The 25422-nt window shown below is 37.2% G+C and overlaps 1 protein-coding gene across 3 annotated transcripts in view; it reads right to left on the reverse strand.

The window, feature by feature from the left end:
- Positions 1 to 16315: 16315 nt before the first annotated feature.
- Positions 16316 to 25422, reverse strand: part of AGTR1 (angiotensin II receptor type 1) — a 28410-nt gene continuing 19303 nt past the window's right edge. For all 3 annotated transcript variants that reach the window (XM_065073929.1, XM_065073928.1, XM_021292113.2), the window contains one exon: positions 16316 to 23860. In XM_065073929.1, coding sequence (XP_064930001.1) covers positions 22728 to 23807 — 1080 coding nt within the window. In that variant the 5' untranslated portion in view covers positions 23808 to 23860 and the 3' untranslated portion in view covers positions 16316 to 22727. The remainder of the gene's footprint in view (positions 23861 to 25422) is intronic.

Consider the following 25422-nt stretch of genomic DNA (forward strand, 5'->3'; position numbering starts at 1 on the left):
TTGATTAAATTTTACTTTTAAAAAAATCGTCTTTTGCTGCATTACAATCTTTATAATACTTCATGTAATGATAGATGTCTATCAGATGTTGACTGGTCTTAATCGCACAGCATTGTCCCTCTTCCTCAATAATACGGGGCTGACTCTGACAAAGGAAGAAGAAATGCGGTTGGGATGTATCAATTATTTTTTTTCCCAACACAGAAGAAAAGTACCGAACTGGTTCTTTGCTCAGTCACTTCACTGATGCTTATGGGTAAGTCAAGTGTCCGCAGAACTGAGAGTGTAGAAATTTCTAGTCGTGGTAGAATTGTACATATACTCCATGTAATACTTTAATTGATTCTTGCACATTCTCTAATTTAAACATGTAAGGATCAGAGGTAAGTATCTTTTAACTTAAGCACTGCTGTGGGCATTACACGTAGGCCAAGAAGATCAAATTAAATGTAGTCATACAAAAGCATTTTTAGTTTTACTTTTCACGTTGTGCCTAAACTATCTTAGAAACAGTGTCTTTGCATCACTGCACTTGCATCTGTTTAGTTTTCATTAATGAGTACTTGGCATTAAATGTAACATTAATTGTCTGTTGGTGCTGTGTTCTGAGGTGACTGATGTTTTCGACAAGGAGCCTTTAAACGAATCAGTGTATAAATACATAAAGAATGGATTTTTTGAGCTCAGATCTGTCTTCTGTTATGCCTAAGTGACCTAAAGGGGTTCAGACACAGACAGTCTTGAAGATGTTCTTTGACTCCATATCTGCTATTTTGCAGACCTTTACAGATATTTATATTATATAATATGGGAAAATTTATTAGAAAATTAATATATATTCATCTCAGATTAAAAGACCTAGTTACAGTTTCAAAGTGCAGAAATTTGAATGGTCAGTGACCATTTTAAGAATGAAGGTGGCATCAGACTCTGGACCTGATTTTTTTATGAGGTTCTCTGGAGTCAACCCAGTAAAGCTGCAGCAACCTTATATACAGGATACCTAGAAATATATTTTTAAAGTCAATGTACCAAAATTGCAGCAGTTTATGCTTAACAATAGGATGCATGATCAATATGTTCCTAAACAGAGAATCCAGAACTGCATGAAGCCTATTTATCCAAAATTGTCTTTGCCAAATTATAGGATTTGAACTTACTTTACAATTAATGACCTAATTTGTAGCACTGCAGGCTCTTGCCCAGCAATAATCTTACTTAGAGTCAAATCTCCTAAGACGAATGACAGCAGGGGTTTTCTGACAGGGTGCCAAAACAATACTGCAAAGTCTTCAGAAGTTTTAATTTTACAGAAATGAGACCTACAGTATCAGATAAAATGATCTGATCCCATGAACACTGCTAAGACAATAATGTGGAGATGATCAAGCCCAGATCTGGCAATGAATAAATGATCACAAGAAGTAATCAAACAAACTGCAGATGTCATCATTCCCTGTTGAACACTGAGAAAGAAGCATCTTGGAAATAGAAGACTGACAGATTTCAATGCTTGAGTTTACTTTTAAGAAATTCTTTGCTTTTTCATGCATCTGGAGATGATGGGCATGTGGGGAGGGGGGTGGTATTGTATAGGGTTTTTTCTCTCCAAACAATCACTGATGAAGCATTACTGCCATCAACTACTGAACTGGCAAGCATTACTGATACAATGATTTCTAAGGGCAATCTTTGCTGTTTCCATTCCAGACTGGTCAGAAAACAGTGATGACCTGGAATCTCACTTAAGTGATTCATTTGCCTCTCAGGATTGCTGGTTATTTGTCAGATTAGCTCATAAACTAGCTCTAAACATTGTCTTGTTTTTCTAACTGTTTTGTATGATAATGGGGCAGCATAAGGATAAATATGGATAAATAAAATAGCAAATTAAATTTGGTTAAGCCATCTGTTCTTTTTAGCATCTGGTTACAAGCCAACAGCACATCAATTGGCCATGGCTAAGGGGCCAATTTTGGCCTTTTCTGCTTTACACTGAGTGCAGAGGTTGGTGTTATCTTTGAAAAGACTGAGAAGGGCAACTTAATTTTGTTAATCAAGAAAGTAACAAAAACAGCTAAATCCTGAAAGGAATGTAGTGATTTCCTTCAGAAGATGTATTTTCTCTTACACTAAATGTGAGTACAACTGAAAAAATGTGTCAGCTATTGCAATTTTGTTGCAGTTGTTTGCACTTCTGATGATTAAAAATAAAGCCTTCTATGATGTTGTCACTCGTGGAGAGTATTCCCTGTGCTTAGTAACATGAGCTGTAAAATGTTTTCATGTTAATAATTGGTTATATTCCAGCTGAAATTCAGTTTTGTAGTAATTTCTTATTTCAGTTTTAGGAATAGAAACACTCTGTTGCTGCACTTTGAAAAGCTGATGAAGGCTGACCACAGACTGATAAAAGGAAAAAACACACGGCAACGTTAGCATTTGAGAAGCATCTTTTATCCTATGAAGCCTTTCATCCCATTTGTTATCAAACTGAGTCCAAAAGTCTGAGGATAAATAATGTATCTTTTTTTAGGAGTTTCAGTAGATACAGATTTCCTGAATCAAAGAGTTTGTTGAGCTACATTTTAAAAAGTCTGCTATCTTTCAGTCACAAAATATTGTCAGTTCTTATAATCCTTGGCTGACAAATTTATCTTCTTAATATTGTTTGATATTTATTTTGTTCCAAAAGACCAGTGAGAAACTCCTCGTATGCCCAAATCTTAACACTGCTTGTGTATGAAATGGAATAAAATCCTAACATGTGCCTGAGACTAGCCACATATTTGAATTATGGGGACCCTCTTATCATAATTTATTTGCTAAGTTAATATGTGCTAACCCTAGTTTTGAAGAGAAATACTACTGAATATATTCTGCAGACCTTTGAGAGTACTTTGAAGAGGCCAAGATCAGCAGAATCTGCTATCCAGTACGTGCTCCAAACTTTCTTGGTACTTTCTCTGTATTTATATATTATTAATATTGTATCTTTAAATTAATCAAAGGCTTTTTCACCTTTAGTGCCCTGGGACATGCTCATATCCTACAATTTTGGTAGCAATGAGTAACTCTTTTTATTTATTTATTTATTCACATGTGAAGGTGCTACCTAATGTGAGCAGGATTCTTGCCAAGGTATCTCCTGTGAAACAGGTATCACATTTTTACGATTGACCTCTAGCAGTCACGATTAAGACTGAATGTATTGCAGCTTCATTGTATGATCAGTGCACAGATTCCTTAGTGTTTAGAAAGTATTTTATATCCCTAGCTAGTTGTTGTATAATACCATATACATTCAGGTTCTTATTTGCTTGAAAAAAATGTGAAATATTCTAAAATAGAAGCAGTGAATAAAAGTATGGGCAGTGCCAGAATTCCCGGTAAGCACTGAGAATCTTTTTAGTGCCAAACAAAAAAAAGATATATAGTGAAGCAATGAGAAAGATTGACCTCACATCCGTTGGTTACACCTATCTTCTACTTAATTAGCTTGTCCTTGTGCTGGGCTCTCAAGCATGTGGCAGGTTCTCACACTCATGCCTGTTCCCTGGCATCTGTACGACTGGCAGGGTCATGTCAGGACTCAGCAGAAGCTCAAAGATATAAAAAAGCACAATGTCCTTCCCCTTACAGTTTTTAGGGCACTGAGATCGGCATGTGGTATGTAGTGAGAGACCACATCTACAGTGAAAAGTTCATAATCTGAAAAAGTACATTAGTACTAGACACTCGTTACTTTTGCTAATAGCAGTCAGTTAAAAGTTTCAACTCTCATCTTCTTGCAGTATCTGATGGGTGTAGAAGTTTCTCTTCTTGTGTAGATCAGCACAACATTTACAATACAATGTCTCCAGCAGTCCCAGAACCAGCTGCTGAGGAAATGGTGCTAGAATTATTCTGTGGTAAGACACAGGAGTATCTGCCCACTGTCGAGGCCTCTCCAGGATATCTAATAAGAGTTGTTAGCACGTTGCCTTTCTCAGTATTCCCTGGGTTTCCATTCTGGGCTCTGCAGGGGCTGAAGGTAAATCAGGCTGTCAGTGTGCAATCATCCCCCTCCAGTTTTAACAGAAGGATTTAGACAGACAGATGAATCTCCATTTCATCCAGCTAAATATGATCCAGATAGTGATGCTGTATTGGAGTTAACACAGCACAGCAGCATCACCATGAGTGGAAGTAAAGACAGGAGATACATAACAAGGGACTCCAGGATGCCTAAAAAATCTTCAGAAAGAAAGGTTCAAAGAGCATGGACTGAGCAGCTTGATTCCACACTTAAGCCTAACTGAAATTTCTTTTTACAGGTTGCTGGATAATTTACTGTTCTGTTTAGCTTTTTGTATGTGTTGGCCTTCATGGATGATGTAAATCATGAAGCTGCTTCTTCTCCTATATAGTTTGCTTTCCATCTGTAGAGCTGACAAAGTTTGAAGCTTAGTGCCTTCAACTCTGAATGATTTTGAAATCTGGTGCTCTTGCTGAGAGGCGTGTTGTATCAACTGCTGTTATATCTGGGCAAAGTTCAGAGAGTTCTACTGTTTCAGAAAAACAAGACTATTTATAAATGAGTAAACTTTCTCAGTTCACATTTATTGAAGTAACCCAAATTCACAAGCTGCAGAAGGAAGTAGAACTCCACTATGATCAAGGAGAACTTCAACTAATTCTCTGGCTTCTTCCTAAAGTGGTTAACTGGAGTAATAATCTATACTTGGACACCATTATTAAAACACACTCATTGCAAAAACCACAGTGAGAGCTCACTCATCATAAGAATATGGGCTAGCAAATTAAGCTGAATGAATTATTCTTGGCAGTCTTTGTTCCTCTGTGAATGTGTAAGTAAAGTTAGAACTGAGGGGAGAACCTGCCTGATTTAAACAGGTACATCAGCTATTTGTGAGAAATCACAGGGAAAAAATAACAAGAAATGAAACTTATGCCACTGCAGTGTGTGCAAACAAATATGACTGAGGTATGGATTTTTGTCTATATGAAAAGTTCCTTTTATTCATACAAGAAAGTAAATGACTAAAGATAAAACTGGACTTCTCAAGAAGTGAATAATTTACTATTTTCCAGTAAACAGTAGGCTTCATGGAACAAATACTGAGTGCAAACCTTTTCATCATGTAGCCATAGTCCAACCTCAGTTTCTGTAATTCATCTGGAAATTAGTTCAGCTGGACACATCTCTGATAGTGTGCATGTAAAGGACCTTGACAAAGCAAAAAAACAAGCTGCAGAACTAACAACATTCTTGGGAAATATTTTTGTCTGTACACATGGTAATGTTTAGGCATCAGAGATAAGATAGCTGCTTTAAATTTAGTGTCCAGATTCTGCTGTATTTACTACACTCATGCAAGTCTGGACGTTTAATTTCAATTGTTTTGCTTGATAGAGCATGATTGAAACAGTATTATTTTTACCAATTTGATTGGAAATGGTTTTTAAAACTGTAGTTTGTAATGCAGGTATTTCAAATGCTGGGATCACACAGGTCCAGTTTTAGACAGAGGCTTTTTGCTACTAATTTATCTGCTCCTTACTTACATTTCTCTGAACTTCTCAGCTTCCAACCCTGAAATCAGATGTGCTGGGAAGCGGTGAAGGAGAAGTAGAGAGAGACCACGCTTTGATCCCCCACCTCCTGAAACATCACAGCTACCGGAAACCCTTACATTTTCTGTGAATTATTTAAAACATTTTCTCAAAAAAAAAGAGATATATTTTGATGTGGAAATGTTGCTGTAATGCTTCATGGAAGTGGTAGAGAAGGCATCCCAACACCCTGTGCTGTATTCTGCAGCCAGCATGTCACATTCAATGCAGCAGCTCAGCTGCTGGTTTGGTGCAAATGTCATCAGAAGACCTGGTCCAAGACTGAAAAAAAAAAAAAAGTGTATTTATATACATATATATAAATGTGGAATGTAAAATCTATTTTTTCCCTATAAAAATCCATAATATTCTTACCTTGAGATATTTCATAGGGAAAAATGAAGTTCCTTCCCCGCTATTATTAGCTGTTCTTTACTACCATGCAACAGAGTGCCCATAGAAGGGTTAGGCAATTTTTTCCTCTTCTGCTCCCAAAGATTTTCCTGCCTAAGCAAAGTTGCCTTTTGGTTTGTTCATTATTTTGTTCACATTTGACTTTGCTTTCTCACTGGAAGGCTTACAAGACAGTATGTGAAGTTCGGGATTTTGCTTGTTTCTGATGCATACTTAGTTTTTAACTAAATATTTTTTGCTTTCTTTATGCTGCCTTTCTCTCAGCCTATTTTTCTGAATTAGGTAAATTGCTGGAACTTCCCACATGTTGAAGAAACTGGTAATTGTTATTCCTTCCAGGAAAATAAGAACAGGTTGTGATGTTCAGTGCCTCCCCCTCACTGCATAACAAGCTTCTAGAGCTTGAACTGGGACATTTTGTCAGGGCTAAATAATAGAATTAAAATACAGTAGTAAGCTTGTCAGTCATATCCCAATACCATTGAGATGCAGAAACTTTCCCCATTCCTTCTGGCCATTTTAAGGTCTTTATGCTGATGCTTCAGCTTGTGCTAATGGAAAGCCCTGTTCTTCATAAGTGATCCATGTGGAGCAATGCTGCGGGGTGTACGTTATATGAGACAGACCATTTTTACGTTTAGCAGGCATGAAAAGTATCCTTGAGATGTTTATGCAATCTCAGAATAAGCCTGCCAAATCATGCTAAATATGGATGTATTTAAGATTAAAGGAGAGTCCATTTTTTTGTTACTTGCTTTACAGGCAGTTAACATTTGATTTAAACTTGGAAGTGCAGAGTTGAATTTTTTAGAGAGATTCATCACACCTTTTAATAAAAAACATAATTTATTAATGGAAAATAGAATGTTTGGATTTTAATTTTTAAAGTTATTTTATTTATTTATGTTTAAGATCTACAGTTCTTCTGATATATAGGCAAGGACTGTTATATACTCAGTGGCAATGTAATTTGTAGGTGAGGGGTTTGACTAACAGCACTTCTGAAAGTGCACGTAGGTCCAAGGGAAGATAATATGATTCTCCTTATCCTACTGCTGTTCTCTGATTTCCATTTTGAATGAAAAATCTGACAAGGATTCATTGGTCCTGCAGTGCAGAACTCCATGATATTTTATAGAGGAGTGGATTTATAGACTTTTAAAGAGTTTTTACAGATGAAAAGCCCTCAGATGTCTTCAAGGCGAGTTACTGTTCATACTTTATCCTGGTAGTGGTTTTAGGAGTCTGTTGGGATGGTGACATTTCCAAACCCATAGAAACCCTCTGCACCAATAAATGGAGCATGGAACAGCGTTGCCTCGTATTTCAGGCTCTTGAGCTTATGAGGCTGTGTGGCACGGGCAAAGCAACACAGATTTGCTATTATAGTTTAAGTCCTGATGCAAACTTGCTGCAGGTTTTTCTGCAAATTTGGAGTAACCGTTAACATGCCTGCTGAAACTCATGTATTGGAGGTTGCTGTAACATGTTCTATGTTTCCAATGTGTGGTCTGGCAGAAGTGAGACAATTACTCAGAGCTTTCCTGTCAGTAAAATGAGCAATGGGCTTGCAGTACTTCCTTTATCAAATACCTACTTAAAGGCATGTATACGTTTCTTTATGAAACATGAAAAACTATAGTACTTCTAGCAAAAATGTTTGTTTGTGGTTTTTTGTTTGGTTGGTTAGGTGTTTTTGTTTGTTTGTTTGTTTGTTTGTTTTCAGATTTACCTTCTTAGCCTCAAAGTTCATGAAACAGAAGTGACTAGTTTGGCTTACTGGAAATAATTCTGGTTCAAATTAAGAGTTTTATGCAGAATGAAAGATTAGAGAATGATCTTTTAATCAACTTTCTTCTTTGTCACATTCTGAGATGTGACCATAGCCAAACCCATCAAAACTGTGGTCTTTCTAACTGTTGTATTTCATTACATTCTGATGAAACGAGTGGTGAGTGGGTGGAAGGTGTATCACTTTGCTACAAGGAAGATCAGTCACGTTTTACAGGGAAGTTGCTTGGAAGAAAAAACATTTCTTTTGAACCATTTGGTAGCACTTACTCTTTGAGGATCATTATTGTCTCTTCATAGCCACAAAAGAAAGGAAATACCTGCTTGCTTATTCTTCTTACTCACCTTCTAGATAACCAACTCCTGGTTTAGTCATTTCACTCCACTGCAGACGTGCAGGAATGTGTGGTGGTGCTGTTCGCTTAAATGGCTGTTTTACTGCTGCTGCTGCTCTGGGACCAAAGAACTGCAGAAAAAATTGGGAAGACAGATTGGAAGTCAGAGGCATCCCAGACCTACTAACAGCAGCACGATGAAAACTGGAGACCTTGAATGATAATAAAGCAACTGAGTTGGTAAAAACTCAACTGATGGAGCTCTCATGTGGAACATATTGTGTCTACAATGTTACAGGTCATTTCCTTTGCCGTTCTCTATAAACATGTTTTTCAAATTGGTTTCAAGTTGGTCCAGCTGCTTCAAGCACACTATATTGAAAGCATATTAATATGACAGATAACTAGCAGCTGTTGTTGGAAAATTGACAAAGCGAAGGGTAGATGTTACTTCGGAGGATGAACTTGTGCTTTCAGGCAAAACATCTTCCTGGATATTTCGCTTCTCTGTGAGTTTTTCATTGCAAAGGCTGGGCCAGAAACACTAAGAGGTCACATTCTTTCCAGATATAGCTCTAGCAAATGTAGCCATGGCTTATAAGAAACAGATATGCTGATGGTCTCATTGTTCGAGGCAGTGAATGACAGACAAAAGGTGTTCTTAATCTCTCTGCAGTTGTTCTCTCTGTTAGAGAAGATACTGTCATCTGTTAACCCTGCTTCTGATATATTCCCACCCATAAAAATATTTTGTAATGAAGATGGTGGTAGTGTACGTAGCAATACACACGCTCCTGATGAAAGTCTGTGTTCCAGAGGTGATCTAATCTATTTAACCATGTCCTAAAACCATGTCTAAAACACTGCATGCTTGGCCCGAGGAGAAAAAAACACCACAACCCATTTAACTGGAAGCATTACATTCTTATTTTGTGTTTAAATATATCAAGACACATACTGCTTCAAGTTTATTGTTGTTAGGATCCTACAAGTTTCACATAATTCATATTGCCTGTAGCTGTCAAATACTGTACCACTTCCTTAATAAGAGAGAATAAACGTACAAGTACTTTGATCTACTTCAGTGCTTCAAAGTTTAAAATGCACTGAGAGCTTTTCACAGGATTTCAAAAAACAGTTATTGAGAGGAATAATTATGAAAGTAGTAATTTTCTCACTGATGTTATTTTTCTATAATTGAGAGTTAGGTGGTGAGAGCATTATGTTTCTTTATATTTTTTTCCCTACAGTGTAATCTACAAGAACTTTTGATTTGTACAATTTTTCTTTTATAATTCACTCTGCCCAGAGGAACTGCAGTCAGGCAGAAGGCTGGGAGACTGGAAGAATGCAGACAAAAGCACAGAAGCGTATATAAGCAACGTGACAAGCACAAAGCACTAAAACAAAATAAAAATCTGCATTTCAAATAGACCTGCATCAGGAGTTCTTAAGCTTGTTTCTGGGCTAGGCCACATGGCTGTAGAAAGATTGCCTTGTGGAGTCTGTTTCCACCCATTCAGGAATTGTGCTGACTTTAATTCCTTTCATAATTTTCTAGCATTACAGCAGCAATTACTTACATGGAAAGAGGGTTTAATGTATGTTATATTTCTTTTAATGCAGTTTAGCATCTGGAAACTTGGAGGAAAGAATCTGCTTCTCAGCGACCACATTTTGAGAAGTGCTGGCTTAGGCTTCAATCCCATGCAGTCACAAGGATGCAACTGTATGGAGCTCTTTGCAGATGATTACAGGGGGCTATATAATATTACAAGTTTGTGGGTTGTTGTTTTGCTTTGGTTTTGGTTTTTAAGTTGCATTACTACTATTTCAGGTTCTTACTTGCCTTTTTTTTTCCCCTCATTTGTCCCGAATTGCACATTCATAAAATAATTTTAGGAAAAATGTAATCATGTTGTTATGAAGTAGCCCAGTGCTGAGAAAAAAAAAAAAGCTGTTTGTTTAAAAAGAAAAACTGAAGTTCTCTGAAGCACAGAAATGAAACCTTCTATTTACTTTTTTGTTTGTAGCTCTTCGTCTCAAACCTGGACAGTCCCCCTGACAAATTGCCTTTGGTTTATCTTAAATCATTTAAACTCAGACTTTCCCTCAGGTGAGACTGAATCTTAAAAAGCAGCTAGATGTGACTGAAATTACTTTTGCCGTACCAGCCAAGGCAATTCCCTGTTATGAACCTTGATGTACGATTCATGTAAGATGTGGCACTCATGTTAGGTAAGCTTGTGTGGAAACCTTTCATATCCTGATCTCCCCTACAGCCAGTTCTTGGCCCCAGAGACCACTAGGAGTCTAAATTCAAACCTCTCAGCTTTCTTCATTCAGGATTGTGCCTGATGAGGGGGTTTAGGGTCAGATACAGCCCAAGGCAGCCAGGCAGAGGTGTGGAGACAGGTGCAGGCTGGGGACCAGTGTCCTCCAGCTGGGCTGAAATGGGCTCCTGGGCCAAGGGTAGGGCTAAGAGGTCCCAGGTGATGCTCGTCAGGGTCATTAGGGCCCATAAGTGCCCTCAGGGCAGCGAGAAGGCTCCCTTGGGAGCTGGGCTGCAGGCTGGTGTGTGCCCTGTGACAGAGCCCTGTCAGGAGCTGGGCGGGAGTGTACAACACCCAGCTGCTTCTCTGTGGCCTGGGCACCCCTGTTTGGTCTGGTGTCTCAGTGAGCCCTGTGATGGATGGAAAACAAGCTCTTTGTGCTGGAGAGAGCAAAAGACTGGTGTTACTACCTTGGAAATGAGCTCTTTGTGCTGAGGACTGGTGTTACCGCCTTACCCTCAGCTGAGGGCTTACTCCAGCCTGCAGGAGTAATGCCACAGCTTCGCTGCTCGCCTGACAGTGAGAGGGCTGCTGCTTTCTGAGGTAAGGTGATGGTTTGGTGGGCTTTGACATGACAGAATTACAAAGAGCTCCTTGCCCTTTGTGCTAGCTGATAAGTGAAGTGAAGTGAACAGACGCTCTCATCTCATGTTTTATTGGTCAGTGTCCTGATGAAAACGCGAACGTGATATCTATGAGCAGCGTCTGACACAGGGAACGTGAACTCTGCCAGCAGTTAAGTTACGCTGTGGCCCAGCTTGTCTGTGCATCTGTAAGAATTCATATCGCAAGGATTATGGTTGTTGGGCCAGGAAATAAAGTATGTGGCCAAATCCTGATCTCAATCGCACGTGTGCAGCTCCCAAGGCAGCAGGGCTGCATCCCGGCTCAGCACATGGGCTAATGAGGTCTTGCATGATTGCAGATAATGGGGATGGCACACTGGAGAGCAAGCCAACCACTGCTCCTTGTTTTGCTGTGCTCTCTGCACTGCAGCATCTGTTTTGCTTCATCATTTTTTAAAAGAAAACCACAAATATTTTTCACTAGGGAGCTGATAAATAACAGTGCTTACATTTTAAAAAAAGGTTTAGGGGGATAAAAGTGATTTTTCTGGTGTATAAAGTGCTTGTGTTTGGATTTGAGTATTAATTCACAGATTGTCTATTATTGTTTTGTTCCCAGCTTGGGAAATCCTGCGGGGTATTCTCCCTCAGGAAATCACATGGGGTGATGTCTTAACTTGATTTATTTTTATTTGTGTATCTGACTTTGCAGAGAATTGTCTTTCCCAGCAGCATTTTTTTAATGGAGATTTGTATTTCTTGGAAAATTCAGCAAACTGGAGAGTGTTTAACAATTTGTCAATGAAACTTTTTAAATGAAATTTGTCGCAAGTTTGTGGATGCACTTAATACTGGGTTGATGGGTGTGATGTATTAAAGTAAGCAGCTATTTTCAAGGGCTGTAGTCAAAAGATTATATTGTGTTTTTTTCAGTCTTGAAACAGCTGCCTGAAAGGAAATGTATTCTAGCAAATGGCAGACTATAGACATAAAAAGAAACAGGGTTAGCCTGAGTCTAATCTTAGTACTTCTCTGATACTTCGTATTTCTGTATTACTTTCCATCTTTGCTTCTAGATGCACATTTCATGTGGCATATAATAATTCTTGCAGAGAAGTGGTTTTAGTGCTTCTGTCTTTCCTATTCTTGAGATGACAGAAAAGGTTTAAAAAGTATTATGCATCAAATAGGATATTTCAGCGGTGGTGGGGTCCTTGTAAAGTGGAATCTTCAAACGTTCATGCTAGGGTAGGTTCTGAGCTAAGTTCAGATATTTTTGTAATAAGAAATTATGATTTTATATATATAGTTCTATAATGGCTCAAAATACATACTGCCTTGCTTCTGAGTTTCTTAAGTAAATGTGAGCTTATTGTACTGTTGTTTATCCAGCACCATAAATATACAAATAAATTTACAGAGGAAATGCATGAACTTGTCTCCCTTGTCTGCAGAACATTTCAATTTAGGGTTAGACATAACAAGGAGGTCAACAATGAAGCAGGGGAAACAATACACATGTGGATTTGAAGAGGACAGAGAAATGCCAGAGCTCCCCGCTCTGGTGGGGCTCTGTGCCCAGCAGCTCCAAACACCTCTATGCTCTCATTTGGAAGAGCAGAACAGGAAAGCCCTGCGTCTTCTAGAAATTGGTGGCATAAGCACAGGGACGAGGTGGTCACCTCTTCTCCTGGGCAGAGAAAGTGGCTGCAATACTTACCTGTTTGACAGGTGTATCTGCTCGGCTGGCTGGGTGCGGACTCTGCGTTTTTGCCTTGCTTTATGGTTCCGTGCTGATGTTGGGCTCTCAAGTGATGTTTGGAGTAAGCTGTTGTCTGTCTAAAGCTTTGAGCAATTTTTTTAAATGGTAGTCTTAGGAATGGACCTTTCAAAGTTTACTGAAATAATGTGATTAAATAAAAGCCAAGATTCTACTAACATAGAGAATACCATGTCAGAAGGCCTTGGTTTTGTCCCCGCTACAAAGAATTGTAAAAGCTTTCTGTTCTACGCAAACCTCGTTGTATGACCTTTAAAACAAAAAACCTCCTACGTTCCGTGACTGAGTAGAAGTAATTTCTAGCTATCGTGGGAAAGGTGTATCTTTGTTTACATCACACTACAAATGTTGCTGAAGTGCCTGAAAGATTTCGTGTAGACTTGACTTTATTACAATACTGATTCTTCTTTTTATAACATTTATCTTTCTGTGAATATTTCTTACTGAATTTATTAAAATTGTTTCAAATTCTTTCTTTCTCCAATAATTCCCTTGCTATAATTGGATTGTATATTTTCCACTGTTGTGCAGCATAATGTAAGTACTGGCTACTGAAGTGTGTATTACTACTTTAAAAATCTGACTGGGTGACAAGAATTAATTACAATTAAAAATTATTATGTAAGTTTGCTATCCTACAGTGGAAGTTTCAGTGAAATACTGGTGCTGGATAATTAGCTGGTGCTAATCTGTGTCTTCAGTTTTGGATAATCCAAAGAAGATATGATGTTTCCTTTCCCAAAATAAACAAACCCAACTTCTTAAGTGTCAGAAAATAACAGTAGTTCTTAAGGGCTAATCGTTACCAGCCTTTGTCATGGGGTTGTAATTGTTTCATGAATTCTGCTTCAATCAGGGAAAAATACGCTTAAGTGCCAATATAAGTTTTTATGCTGCTATGATTTCCTCCTGCCTCATCTTCCTCCTCCCAATTTATGGCTTTATTCCACTGTCTCTGTTACTAAGCAACACTGTACGTGCTTTTAATGCAAATGGCTTCAAGCTCTCTGGTAGTGAGGCAGAATAACATCATATTAATTTTCCAATTAATATCTGCTACAAAGGAGTTCTGTGCACTAAAAAAGAAAAAAAAAAGATGGCTAGTGAGTTGCCTCATCTCATAAAGAAAAAGTATTTCAGGATTTTTTTTTGTATTTTCTAGATTGTCTTGTCTGTATTTAAAATAACCTTTCCAAGCAGATGGATCAAATGCCTGGTTCCATCATTTTGACTTGATCTGTTCCATGTTGAACCGCCCAGCTGATTGCATGGTGTATATGCCATCATGATGCAAGTAGTTTTCTTGTGGCTTTATGCTATGTTTTCATTTCTATACAAGAAGATATAAAATTATTGTTCAGATGCTATTTTTGCACCATTTCTAAAATTAATGGTAGTATGCAAGACTTTTTAGAACTGAGTGTTGTCTTTTTATTCAAGCCAATAGTAATATTCCAGCTGATGCCAGTGTGAACAGGATTCAACCAGTGTTCACGCTTGTTTGAAGAATTTCTTTTGCATGCCACAGTATCACTCCCCATATACTTAAAGCTGTTCAATATTGAGCATTGCAGGTGATTGCATATTATTTTAGTTTCCCACAATCTTAAAAATGTGAACTCTCATTTAACAGGCTAGCAATTATGATCTTGTCCATATAGCAATACTATTCTAGGTGGAAATAGAATATGTTTCAGTACCGCACCTCAGAAATCATAGGAGCGTGGTTGAGACTGCAATGTTTGTCACAGGAATAACTGAGACAGGCTTATGGCCAATGTTTGCAGAACTGCCTTGACTTCTCTAAATCAATGGCAGTGCTTGTTATTCCAAGGCAGAATTTTAAAGTCTAAACGTAGGCTATCAAAGGGTTTAAGGTATACTTAAATACAGGTTTACAATTTTGATTCCTCTGATGCCTCAAGATTTACACCTATCAAACAGCCTGAGGTAATATTGGGCCTCCAGACAACTTCTGCCTTTTAGATAGGCTCTCAGTTTGAAATCCACCCGTTTTCAAAGTAATGAAAGGAATCATGTGTAATGCAGCTCTAGGAACCACATCTGCATTGACTTGTCTTCAAACATTTCTTGTTCTGTGCATTTTTTAAATTTTTTGCCTGTGTTTAAAAGAAATAATTTATCTGCTGTTAGTTAGAGGCTTCTCTGAAGGAGAAAGAAATACTGACTGCCAGCAAAATCCTGTCCAATGCACAGTCAGCAGAACGAATAGTAGACTAGATATCTAGTTTAAATTTAAAAATGTTTACATTGTGATTCAAAATGTGGGCATAAGAATGTTTGTTTGTTTTCAAATTTGGTAGAGACCTCCTGAGATAATAGCACTGTGCTTTTGGGACATCAAATATTTTCCCAATTTAAAGCACACATAGAAAGTCTTAGATTCCTTTGCTGGGTTTTTTTTTGTAAAAACATACATTTAAAAGCAATGTGGGATTAACACAGATATGGATCACACTTTTAGAATTGCCCATGTGTTCTTTTCCACTGTTATAGTGAATTTAACAGCTATGCATGAAATATTCTCTGAGGGTTAGGAGGAGACTAGATAGCAGAGAAAAACCAAACGTGGTTAATTAAATACAAGGCTTTGCCAAATAAAACCAAGCCATGGTGTGTTTCAGTGCGTACTTGCAGCACACTGGAGGGCAGCTGTGGCACATACGTGGTATATGCTGGATGGCAGTCAGTGTTATATGTTATCAGTAAAGGCAATACTGCAGGCACTGCAAGTATCTCATTGAAGGTGAAATTTAGGGATGTCCCTACCTACCTGATACCTACCTCGATGGCTGTATTGAGCCAGAGGCATAAATTTAATCTGCAGTTAAGTGAAATTGGATTCTGTGTGTGCTGAGCACACTAATATTCTGTGCAAGTGTGAATCTTGGGCGTGATAATCAGCTTGTAGCTGGAACTTACGGAGATCTGCAGTGTCGATCAGCTGCTCCTCTGACATAGGTAGATCATCAAGCAAATGGTATCACAGGAGAGATAAAGGCGTGTTCTGTCATGGGATAACCTTGTCAAAATATTTGAATTGGCAGAAAACTTAGCCTTTAAACAGCTCCAAGATAAGCAGTGAAGTGTAAGGAAAATTTTATCTTGCATGTGAATTTTGCAGTTGTCTTTTGGGATGGAGGTAAGAGGTCAAAATTCAAATGTGCCTTTACATGGTTGGTTGTGGATTTTTTTTTTTTTTTTTTTTTTTTTAATGTACCATGTACTTTTCTAGTGTCTTGACAGTATCTGGATTCAGTTCCACATTTAAATCCAACATGTACTTGTGGGTCACAGTAATGAATGTTGATGTTTTGGCACTGATCCATGAAGCTCTCAAAACATATTTGATACACACATTATTGGTGAGTCTCACAAGAAAACTGAAGTTAGATGCTTAAAGAGAACATAAGTAATACAACCATAGGACTGTATCCCTTGGTAGAATATTGTCTAGACTTGAGTAATAAATACAATGTATTTTTCCAGTAAACATTTACAGTTTTCTTTAAGAGGAAGCTGAGTCACAAACCTTGTTCATCAAAACAAAATTATGTGCAACTTCAGAATTTCTGGGGTATGAGCTGTACAGATAATGTTCATTTTCATTTAGAATCCAGTGTTCTTGTCCTTTTCCTTCTACCTGTGTTGGGAGTTAAAGCTAAAAACACAGTTACTTGAAGGTTTGACAAACAAAACTTGGAAGAAACAATCTAGTCACACGGTGTGAAGATTAAGTTAAACCAACACTTATTTAAAGTATTTTTGATTTTTTAATATTTTACTATTGAAAAATACAGCCAGTCTGATGCTGATGCTTCTGTGAAAAATGTTTACTTTTTTGCACAGTTATGTTAGACAGTAACCTGTCTAATGTGATAAATTTTTCTGAAACAGTGGTGCATATCTACTGCCTATGCTCATGTAAAAATTACAGATGACAGTACAGAGAACTATCATAGATAAGCAGAGAAATTAAATATTAGAAATATAATTTTGCTGGATTTAACACGTATACAGTGCATTGTAGAGTACAGTCTAGTGAATAATGTAAAGAATGCTTTTTAGCCTGCTTCTTTACTTTTCTGTCTAGAGTGATCATATCACAAAACCCAGGTGCAACATTAGCAATTCTTTAGTAGGTAAAACTACATATCATCTACATTGATTTATGACCTGTCTTGGAAAGGTATCCTGCAAATCATACACATTCCCTCACTTTATCAGTGCTCTTACACAGAAAAAGGGCTTTGGGTCTGCAAATTTTTATCATGCTTGGAGATTTTTTTTTTTTACAGTGCAAAACCGAATCTTCATAAATGCTTAAAAAAAGCTTCTTAAGCGAATAAAAACTTGTGAAAAAAAACTTATTTTAGATACTTTATTTCATAGCTGTTCAGCAAAACTAAATATGCATAGCACTACTATAATATGTTATGTTTTTGTGAAATTATTTTATTTTTGGTTTGGTTTCTGGGTTTTTTTTGGTGTATTTGTACATCTTGTGATCAACTAAGCATGAAGAGGAGTTCAAGCTAGGTAGGTAAAGCTCATGGAAGTTCATATAGAGTACACTGTCTTCCTTTCCTGGGCGTATAATTATCTGATGGGTTTCTAATGCATAATTTAAATTTTGTGGCGAAAAAAAACCCAACACATCAATAGTGAAAAACTGGCTGCTAATATCTTATACACATCCATTGACTAAAACATTTCTGGTTATCCAATTTCATAACAATGGTTGAGTTCACATTTGCTTGAGAATATTAGTTGCAGATGCTTGAAAGTCTGTTTGTGTATATGTGTAAATTGTTTCTGGCTCATAACGTAAAACCTTTCAGTATTTTCTTTTCTACTATTTGCTTTCTTATTTTCAATGAGAGAGAAGCCTTTTGACCCACTTTTTTTTTTAATTTAATAGGAGGGTGAAATATCTGTGTTGTGGTTTTTTTTTTGTATTTGTTCAGCAAGTCTTTGCTTTCCACCCTATTCAAACAATTTTTCACCCTCTGATTAGGCTGTAAAGCTCCAAGGGATCATATCTCTCTGTGTTCATAACATTCTCCTGTACCAGGGCCTGTGCTTGACTGCGGCCTCACAGCACTACCAATAGATGAAGCTGAGGAATAATTAAAATACATAAAAATAAGTTATTCAAGTAGATAAGCTATAAGAATTTCATAGACCCAGCCTTTAACTGTTCTTGACTTCTTTTTTTTCCAGTGTGTGACAGTATAAAACAGAGTATGAAGTGTGGTTTACTAGGGATATTCAAGATGAAATTCAGTTTTATTTTCATACAAATTTGAATTGGAAATATGTGATCCATTCTACCGTTTTTGGAAAAAGAAAAAGGCACCAGTCCTCTCTTATGCTGCAACCTGGTCCTGTTTCCACTGAAGGCACTGTACAATGTGGTGCTCCTTAGAGACATCAAAGCTTATTCTAAATAAGTGGATGTATTTACATTGAATACTCAGCTACAGGCAGCGTCAGTCTAGCTTTTCAGGGCCATTATTCATAATGTAATGTGATCCTGTATTTGATATAATATTCTGGGTAAATTTGTACCTCTAATTTAATTAAGCTCCTAAAAAGTTAGGCCAAAATTCTGCTTTAAACTCTAATCTGTATACAGGAAAATTACCAATTTGTTAAGTATCCGTTCCAAGGAAACTTTATTAGTTTAGCCAGTTCTGGAAAACACAAGTGAGTTACTGAACTGCTGTTCTACATGTGATTTTGGAGCTTGCTCGGTAGCCTGTCTACTCTGAAGTGCAGACACAGCCCGTTCTTCTCAAGAATTTTGAGGGAGCTGGGTTAGACTTTGGATTAACGGAATGAGAAAGGGTGGTTTAAAATATTACAGCATTACATAGAAATAATTTGGTAAGGATGATATTGCTTAAGAGATATAGCTATAGATATGCCAATAGTAGTGTAGTACTTACAATAATACAGAAACATATCTCTTTGCTTTGGGTGGATTAATACAGCAGTGGAGATGGCTTTCACAAAGACATCTATTGATAGCGTGTATGTTTTTAGTAATACTTCAGACAATAAAAGTTCTTATAGTAGTAAACTTCTACAATATATAACTATTTCTATTGAAATAGAGAATATCAACATCCAGCACTTCACAATATATGACTGCACAAAAACATTTAAAATAAAATAATATCTAGTTTTTGTTACTTAATTTACCAAGTATTTTAAAGCTGCAGGCCATGGAGCTACTCTGCTAAAAAAGATCACACAGCGCTCTTCTCGAATGTGATCCGTACCTACTTCTTGAGTGTCCAGCCACATCTGCAGAACTTGCCAGTGACAATGAGCTTGACAGCTGTGTCAATAACATTGAGGATTTGTTAGTTCAGCCTTGGTAGTGAGGTCACTGTTGAGATGGACTCGATGATTGATAGAACAGCCTCATCACTTTGCACAAGCTGGTGGGATGATGGTCTGGCCAAGCCTGTAGTGTGATATAGAAGAGCAGAGCTGGAGACCCTGACCTTGTGAGCAGGCTAAAAATGGTTTGGTATGTTCCAAACTGAGCAGGACACTATTAAGAAACTTAAGAGCCTCTCAAAACTTTCTAGGTTTTACTACTTAGCTGAGAGATTTATTCTTAGTGTTGGTTTGTGGTTGTGTTTTTTTGTTTGTTTTGGTTTTTGTTTGTTTTTGTGTGTATTATTTTTTTTATTTGTTGCAAAAATAAAATTAAGTATTTACATTTAACACTAAGTATTTCCAAAATCAGCAGATCCCTGCTTTAGGCCATCTTCTGCCCCTTCCCAAGTACTTGTTTTTCCTTTCCATTGCAAATTTCTCCCTGGGAACACTTGCAGTTCAGTATAGTTTAAAAGGTGGTCAGTAAGATAAATCATTCCTGAAGCTACACAAGGAAAACTAAACCAAACGTGGGAATCCTACTATATTCTCTGCTGCTGTCACAGTTTCAAGCAGATGATGAAAACCATCACCTAAATAGTAGTTCTAGTAAAGTAAAGGACTTTTTGCCTTGTATGTATTCTGCAACATCTTGATTAACAATGTAAACATGAGGAAATTGTGAAGCCAAAAAGTCAAATTAATCCCTATTATATCTGTAATTTTTTTGTTGGAATTTAGGTTAACCAGTGCAGATTATATAGTATGATTTAGGACAAGCATATAATGGGTAAGTAGAGAGCAGAGCATGAAACATGAGTCATGTAAAATACTATTGCATAATAAATAGAAATAAATATTATGCATGCGCATGTCAAACATAATGTAATTTAGTAATTATTCTGCCAGCAGAAGGAAACCATTCAAACAAATCAACAGAATATAATTGTGATAGATTTGGAGTAGTGGTGCTTGTATTTAGGGCTGGCTGTATGCTGTCCCCAGTAACACTGGCTTGAATTCCTCACACCAGGAGAGTACAGGGACAGACTAAGAGTTTGTCAAGTATTTTCCTTTGGTCAGCCTGAGAATGAAAAGCACTTTGGATACTTCTTTTTAAAATAACAGCATACTACTGCATCTTAATGAACTTTGTGTCCTTTAAGATAGTGGGAGTTTGTTCTTAAACATACATAGCTACTTCTTATTTTGATACCAAATTGAGATGGCTCAACCCAGTGTTTCCCAAAGAAGGCGAAGTCACATGGAAACAAATCTTACTCCCTCCTCCTCTGTTGGCAAGTACGTACTCTGCCCATCTCCTACCTGCACCTCAGTAGGGACGCCTCCTCAGCTTACACAGTGCTGAGGCACTGCTACTACAATCATAATGCATGGGATTATTGCCATATTTGGTGTTAACAAATCCCTGTCTTGCATGCACGTGTAAGGATAGATATAAACTAAAGTATTGTAGGTAATAGGAATAATTTAACTGTGTCTCTAAAGGACACACTCAGGTTTCAAATTCTGAGAATACTACCTTGCAATTAAATTAACTTAAACCTTTAATGAAAGAGGATTTTTTAAAAACATACAGCTTTAAAAGTTTTAGTGAATCCTCACAGTGCCTTGTGGCACATGTAAGTAGAGATTGTTCCCATCTTGCAGCTGGAAGAACAAAGGCAAAACTGAAGAAACTTGCCTTAAAATAAGTGAATGAAAGAGAAGGAAGAGGCACAGGATTCCCAAACCTGGTTGTAGTCCTGTTTTTTTTTAAAGTGTTAAACTACAGAAATATCTCGTTTTTGTTGTTTTGAATTAAAATAATTTCCTAAAGTAAAAAATAATTTAAAATATTATTTGCATATATGGAAGAGACTGCTAATCAGAAAATACAGATAATCCAACCACTTGCTACCTGAGACAAAGCCACGTTAGATGTATATTTTTGAAGATTATAAACACTGCAAATTTTCAAGGGTGATATATATTTGTCTACAAGATATCTGTAAAGTTTTGGAATTTTTCTTAAGTTGTGCTATGTCAAAAAGTACTTATGAACTCATTTCTCTTTGAAGACAATAAATGAATGTGAATCAAATGTCAATATTTTCTGGAGTTCATTATTTATGGTAAAAAGGACATATGAAGAAATCATTAGTTGAAACTTCTTAGAGTGCTTATCACCTTTCCCGCCTCATTTGTACGGAGAGTTTGAGCCTGACTTTTGTTCTGATTTATGCTAGCATTGATTTCAATTGGCTCCATACACAGAAGAAAAGGTTATATGGGGAGCAAATAGTCTAGGCTTTAGTTTTGTATAAATGGACAGAATTTCTGTAAAAGCCAAGAGTAGAGTTTGGTCTCAGATGTTTTGTGATGTGACTAAAAGCATTATTACTTAAACTCTAATATAAGCATTGTCATGTTTTTCCTTATCAGAACGTAAGTTTATTAAACATCCAGGAATTTGGAAAATTGTTTGGATTTGATTAGTTGGTAATTTCTCTCACTGAGTACACTGGTTATACAAAAACAGTTTGAAGTTTTCTGATCACCTCTGCCCCCAAATTCATGTTTTCAAATACAGAATTTTACTTTTAGTCACTATGGAGTCAAACCACTCCATAAGTAATATTCTTGTAAGTAATATTCTTCAAAATCCATGTGGCATATAATGAAAAAGGGTTGAATGAACCCCATTTTTGCAGGGGTGTATGTACTTTTTCTTTTAAAACTACTATAAAAATACCCACTGGGATATAAGCGTACATTTATGAAGCAATGTTTGAAATCTATGAGTAGGAATATAAATCTAAAAATATATTTCTTCTATATTTAATAAATAAATCTGCATTTTATTGCATATATTATTATGAAAAAATTTCCATTTAAAGAATGAAAAATAGTAGCATAAATCAGAATGAGACCAATTTCAAGGACCATAAATTTCCATTTGAATTTAAAATTGGGCCTTTCTATATAGTATATATTTGAAAATATATTATAAATATTGTGTCATTTAAAAAAACACCAACAAAACAAGCAGTGTAGCTTCATCAACTCCTTGAACACAATTTGAAATAGCTCATGTATACATGAAACAGGCCGTTCTTAATTAATCTAATTTATACAAGCTCTTCCTTTACAGAGATCTCTGAACTTAAGTTAGGAGCTTTCTCTACCCTTCTGTTGTAGTTCTGAGTAAACGGCAGGATGTTGATGGAGACTCCGATGTGCCTGTCCGCTATTTATGTTGCTTTCAGTAAAGACAAACTAAACAAAAACCAAGCAGTCCTCTTCAACAGTGTAGAATAAAAGGTGACTGCTAAACCTTTATGGTATGATTTCTCTGAGGTGATCTAATGTTTCTGCAATGAACAGTAAGCCGTGACTTTCAGGACTGCAGATGAGTTTTGTCATTCTTGCTGCTTCATTCACAGGGTTGTTCAAAAACAGTGAATTGCAAAGTGCGTCACTCTGCGTCGAAAGACCCAGCAGTCTTTTTAGTGGCCAAGCGTATATTTTCTGGTGGCCGATATGAGAGAGAGCTCATTTTTGTTGTTAGGCTGGGATGTGCACTGACATTTGGTGGAATGTATTTTATTAGCTGAAGAAAATACTTTTTAAAGTTCTTTCCAAAAAAAACATAAAAAAAGGGATTCAAACAGTTGTTAAAGTAAGCGATGCAAATGGTGAAGGGCATAGCTGTATCCACAATATCATTGATTTTGCAGTCTGTTATTACATGTAATTGAATTAATACATCCAGGAAAGTGAACACTTGATGAGGAATCCAGGAAAAGAAGAAGAAAAATACTATTGCCACAATCATCTTAAAAATATCATCATTTCTGGGTTTATTTTTTTGAATTTGATATGCCTTCTTCAGGGTCTTCCAAATTAAGGTGTAGCTTGTTAATATGATCAGAAAAGGAATTAAAAAGCCCAGCAAATTTTTGGATAAACCTAACCCGACCCGGAGTGTTGTGTTATTGTTGTCATACCGCAAACCGCAGATTGTCATGTTCAGGTTCTCAGCAAAGAATATATTACGGTGAATGATGACGGGCAAACTGGCGACACCGGCAAGGAGCCAGATGGCAATGCAAGTCATTCTGGCGACAAATGTGGTGCGTCGAATGCGGGACTTGACGGGATGCACGATGGCCAGGTACCGGTCGATGCTGAGGCACGTGAGGAGGAACACGCTGGCGTACAGGTTGAAGCTTATCCCCGCCGACGCCAGCTTGCACAAGCAGTTGCCGAAAGGCCACTGGTACTCCATGGCTGTGTAGGCTGCCCAGAGCGGCAGAGTTATTAAAAAACACAAGTCAGCCAGTGCCAGGTTTAGAAGAAAGATGCTGGCTACTGTTTTTAATTTCATGTAGCAGTAAATGACAAGAACAACCAGGCTGTTCCCGAATATGCCTATGATAAAGATGATGCTGTAAACAGTTGGAACCATAATGTAGATGTAACTGTGCCTGCCTGAAACAGGACAGTCCACATGGATTCTTTTAATTGTTTCTTCAATAGAGTAATTTGGGACCATCTTGATCTCCTCAGCTGTCCCCTAGTTTCAGGGAGAAAATACAAAATTCACATCTGGGGGGGAAAGAGGAAGAAAATATTATTCATGACAGATTGAATTGTTTAAAAGTTTCAGTTAAAGGACAAGTTTTTGTGTCTAACACAATGTGTCAGTGTCTTTGAAATTAAAAATAAGCTATTTTTAAGTGTTTTCTCTATTTTCCCCATAGACTTTGCAGATTAAAACAGAGGTAAGAATGTTACAAGCTGGTTGAACATCATTAGATGTTTTTTAACATAAATGAAGACACACAATCTAGCGTTCCGTTTTGCTGTAAATACCTTAAATACTCAGAAGTTACCTAGCCACCCCCTTGGTATCTAACTACTAATAACGGAAAAAAAAATGACTTAGAACTTCAGGAAGTGGATAGTATGCTGTAAGTGACTTTGATACTAAATTGTTTCCAGAGTCTACAAATAGACAGTCTTCCAAAAAATAGTAGAGATTAAAAAAAAGGTAGTAATTATCGCAGAGTAGTGTTTATTGCTGTCTGCAGGATCCTGACAGCCATCAGCCAAACCCAACCTGTGCTGCCTGAAACACAGATTAAGTAAAACACATTGGCTTTAAAACTAAAATAAACCCCTTATAAATGTAAGTCACTTTTATGTAGTTAAATATACACAGCCTAAGACCTTGGGCAGTGGAGATGCTTTCAGAAAAAGATAGAAAAATACCTGTCATTTCAGAAATAATGAGCTATGTTGTTATGGAGGTGGTTGCTCGTTTTTTTTGTATTGTTTGGCACCGTGATATGTCCTGAGCAAAACCCCTTGGCTTTCAAAATGTGCCACATAAGAGAATACAGAGTGTTTGGCTCTGTGGAAGGTCACCCTATCCATAGGACAGGGAGAACAACAGTAAAAAGATTTCAAGATAAAGAAATCCTCTTATCTCATCCCTTGGTTGTGAAAGTGCCCAAGGAGATGTGACAATAAGTGATAGGTTCTGCAGCATCAAGGTCTGGCAATGTTTGCCTTGTCCCAGCTCCATGCTGGTGCTGGGCGGTCTATTCGTTATCATGGCTGTTGCTCACTTACAGATTACGGTCTGAAACTTAGCAGTAAGAAACTGTACTGAAGACTGTACTAAGAAAATCACTACCTCAAGTCAGACTTGCAGTAAGTTAAATCAAGGCCCAGTTAAGGCTGAGGAAGCCCTTTCTCCATGACTAGATTAACCAATTGGTGGTACTAGCTGGTAAACACGTCCTGCTCTGTGCGTACGGACTGGCAGGCTCAGTGATTGAGACAAATGTGGCTGAAGGTGAATAATCCCCTTTTATGGGGTTGTTTCTGTGCAGTGGTTGGTGCTGAGGTACTTTCTCATGGTCACTTCATTCACCCCTCTGTGTTCTGTATTTTCTTGTTTTGTTGCTTAATTTCCCTTTTCTACCCATATGGTGGCCTGTACCTTTTCATGCCAGTAGTAGCTTTAGATGATGTAATTCATAGCATATGTACTTTCAAGAAAGTGTAATAATGATTATACTACATTTTCAGAAATGTGTTTTTTTTAAAAAAAAGTATTGAGTTTGGAAACTTGCATCAGGCTCTTTAAGGCACCAAATTCC

The sequence above is a fragment of the Columba livia genome, chromosome 9 (assembly GCF_036013475.1).
Source record: "Columba livia isolate bColLiv1 breed racing homer chromosome 9, bColLiv1.pat.W.v2, whole genome shotgun sequence".
NCBI lineage: Eukaryota > Metazoa > Chordata > Aves > Columbiformes > Columbidae > Columba > Columba livia.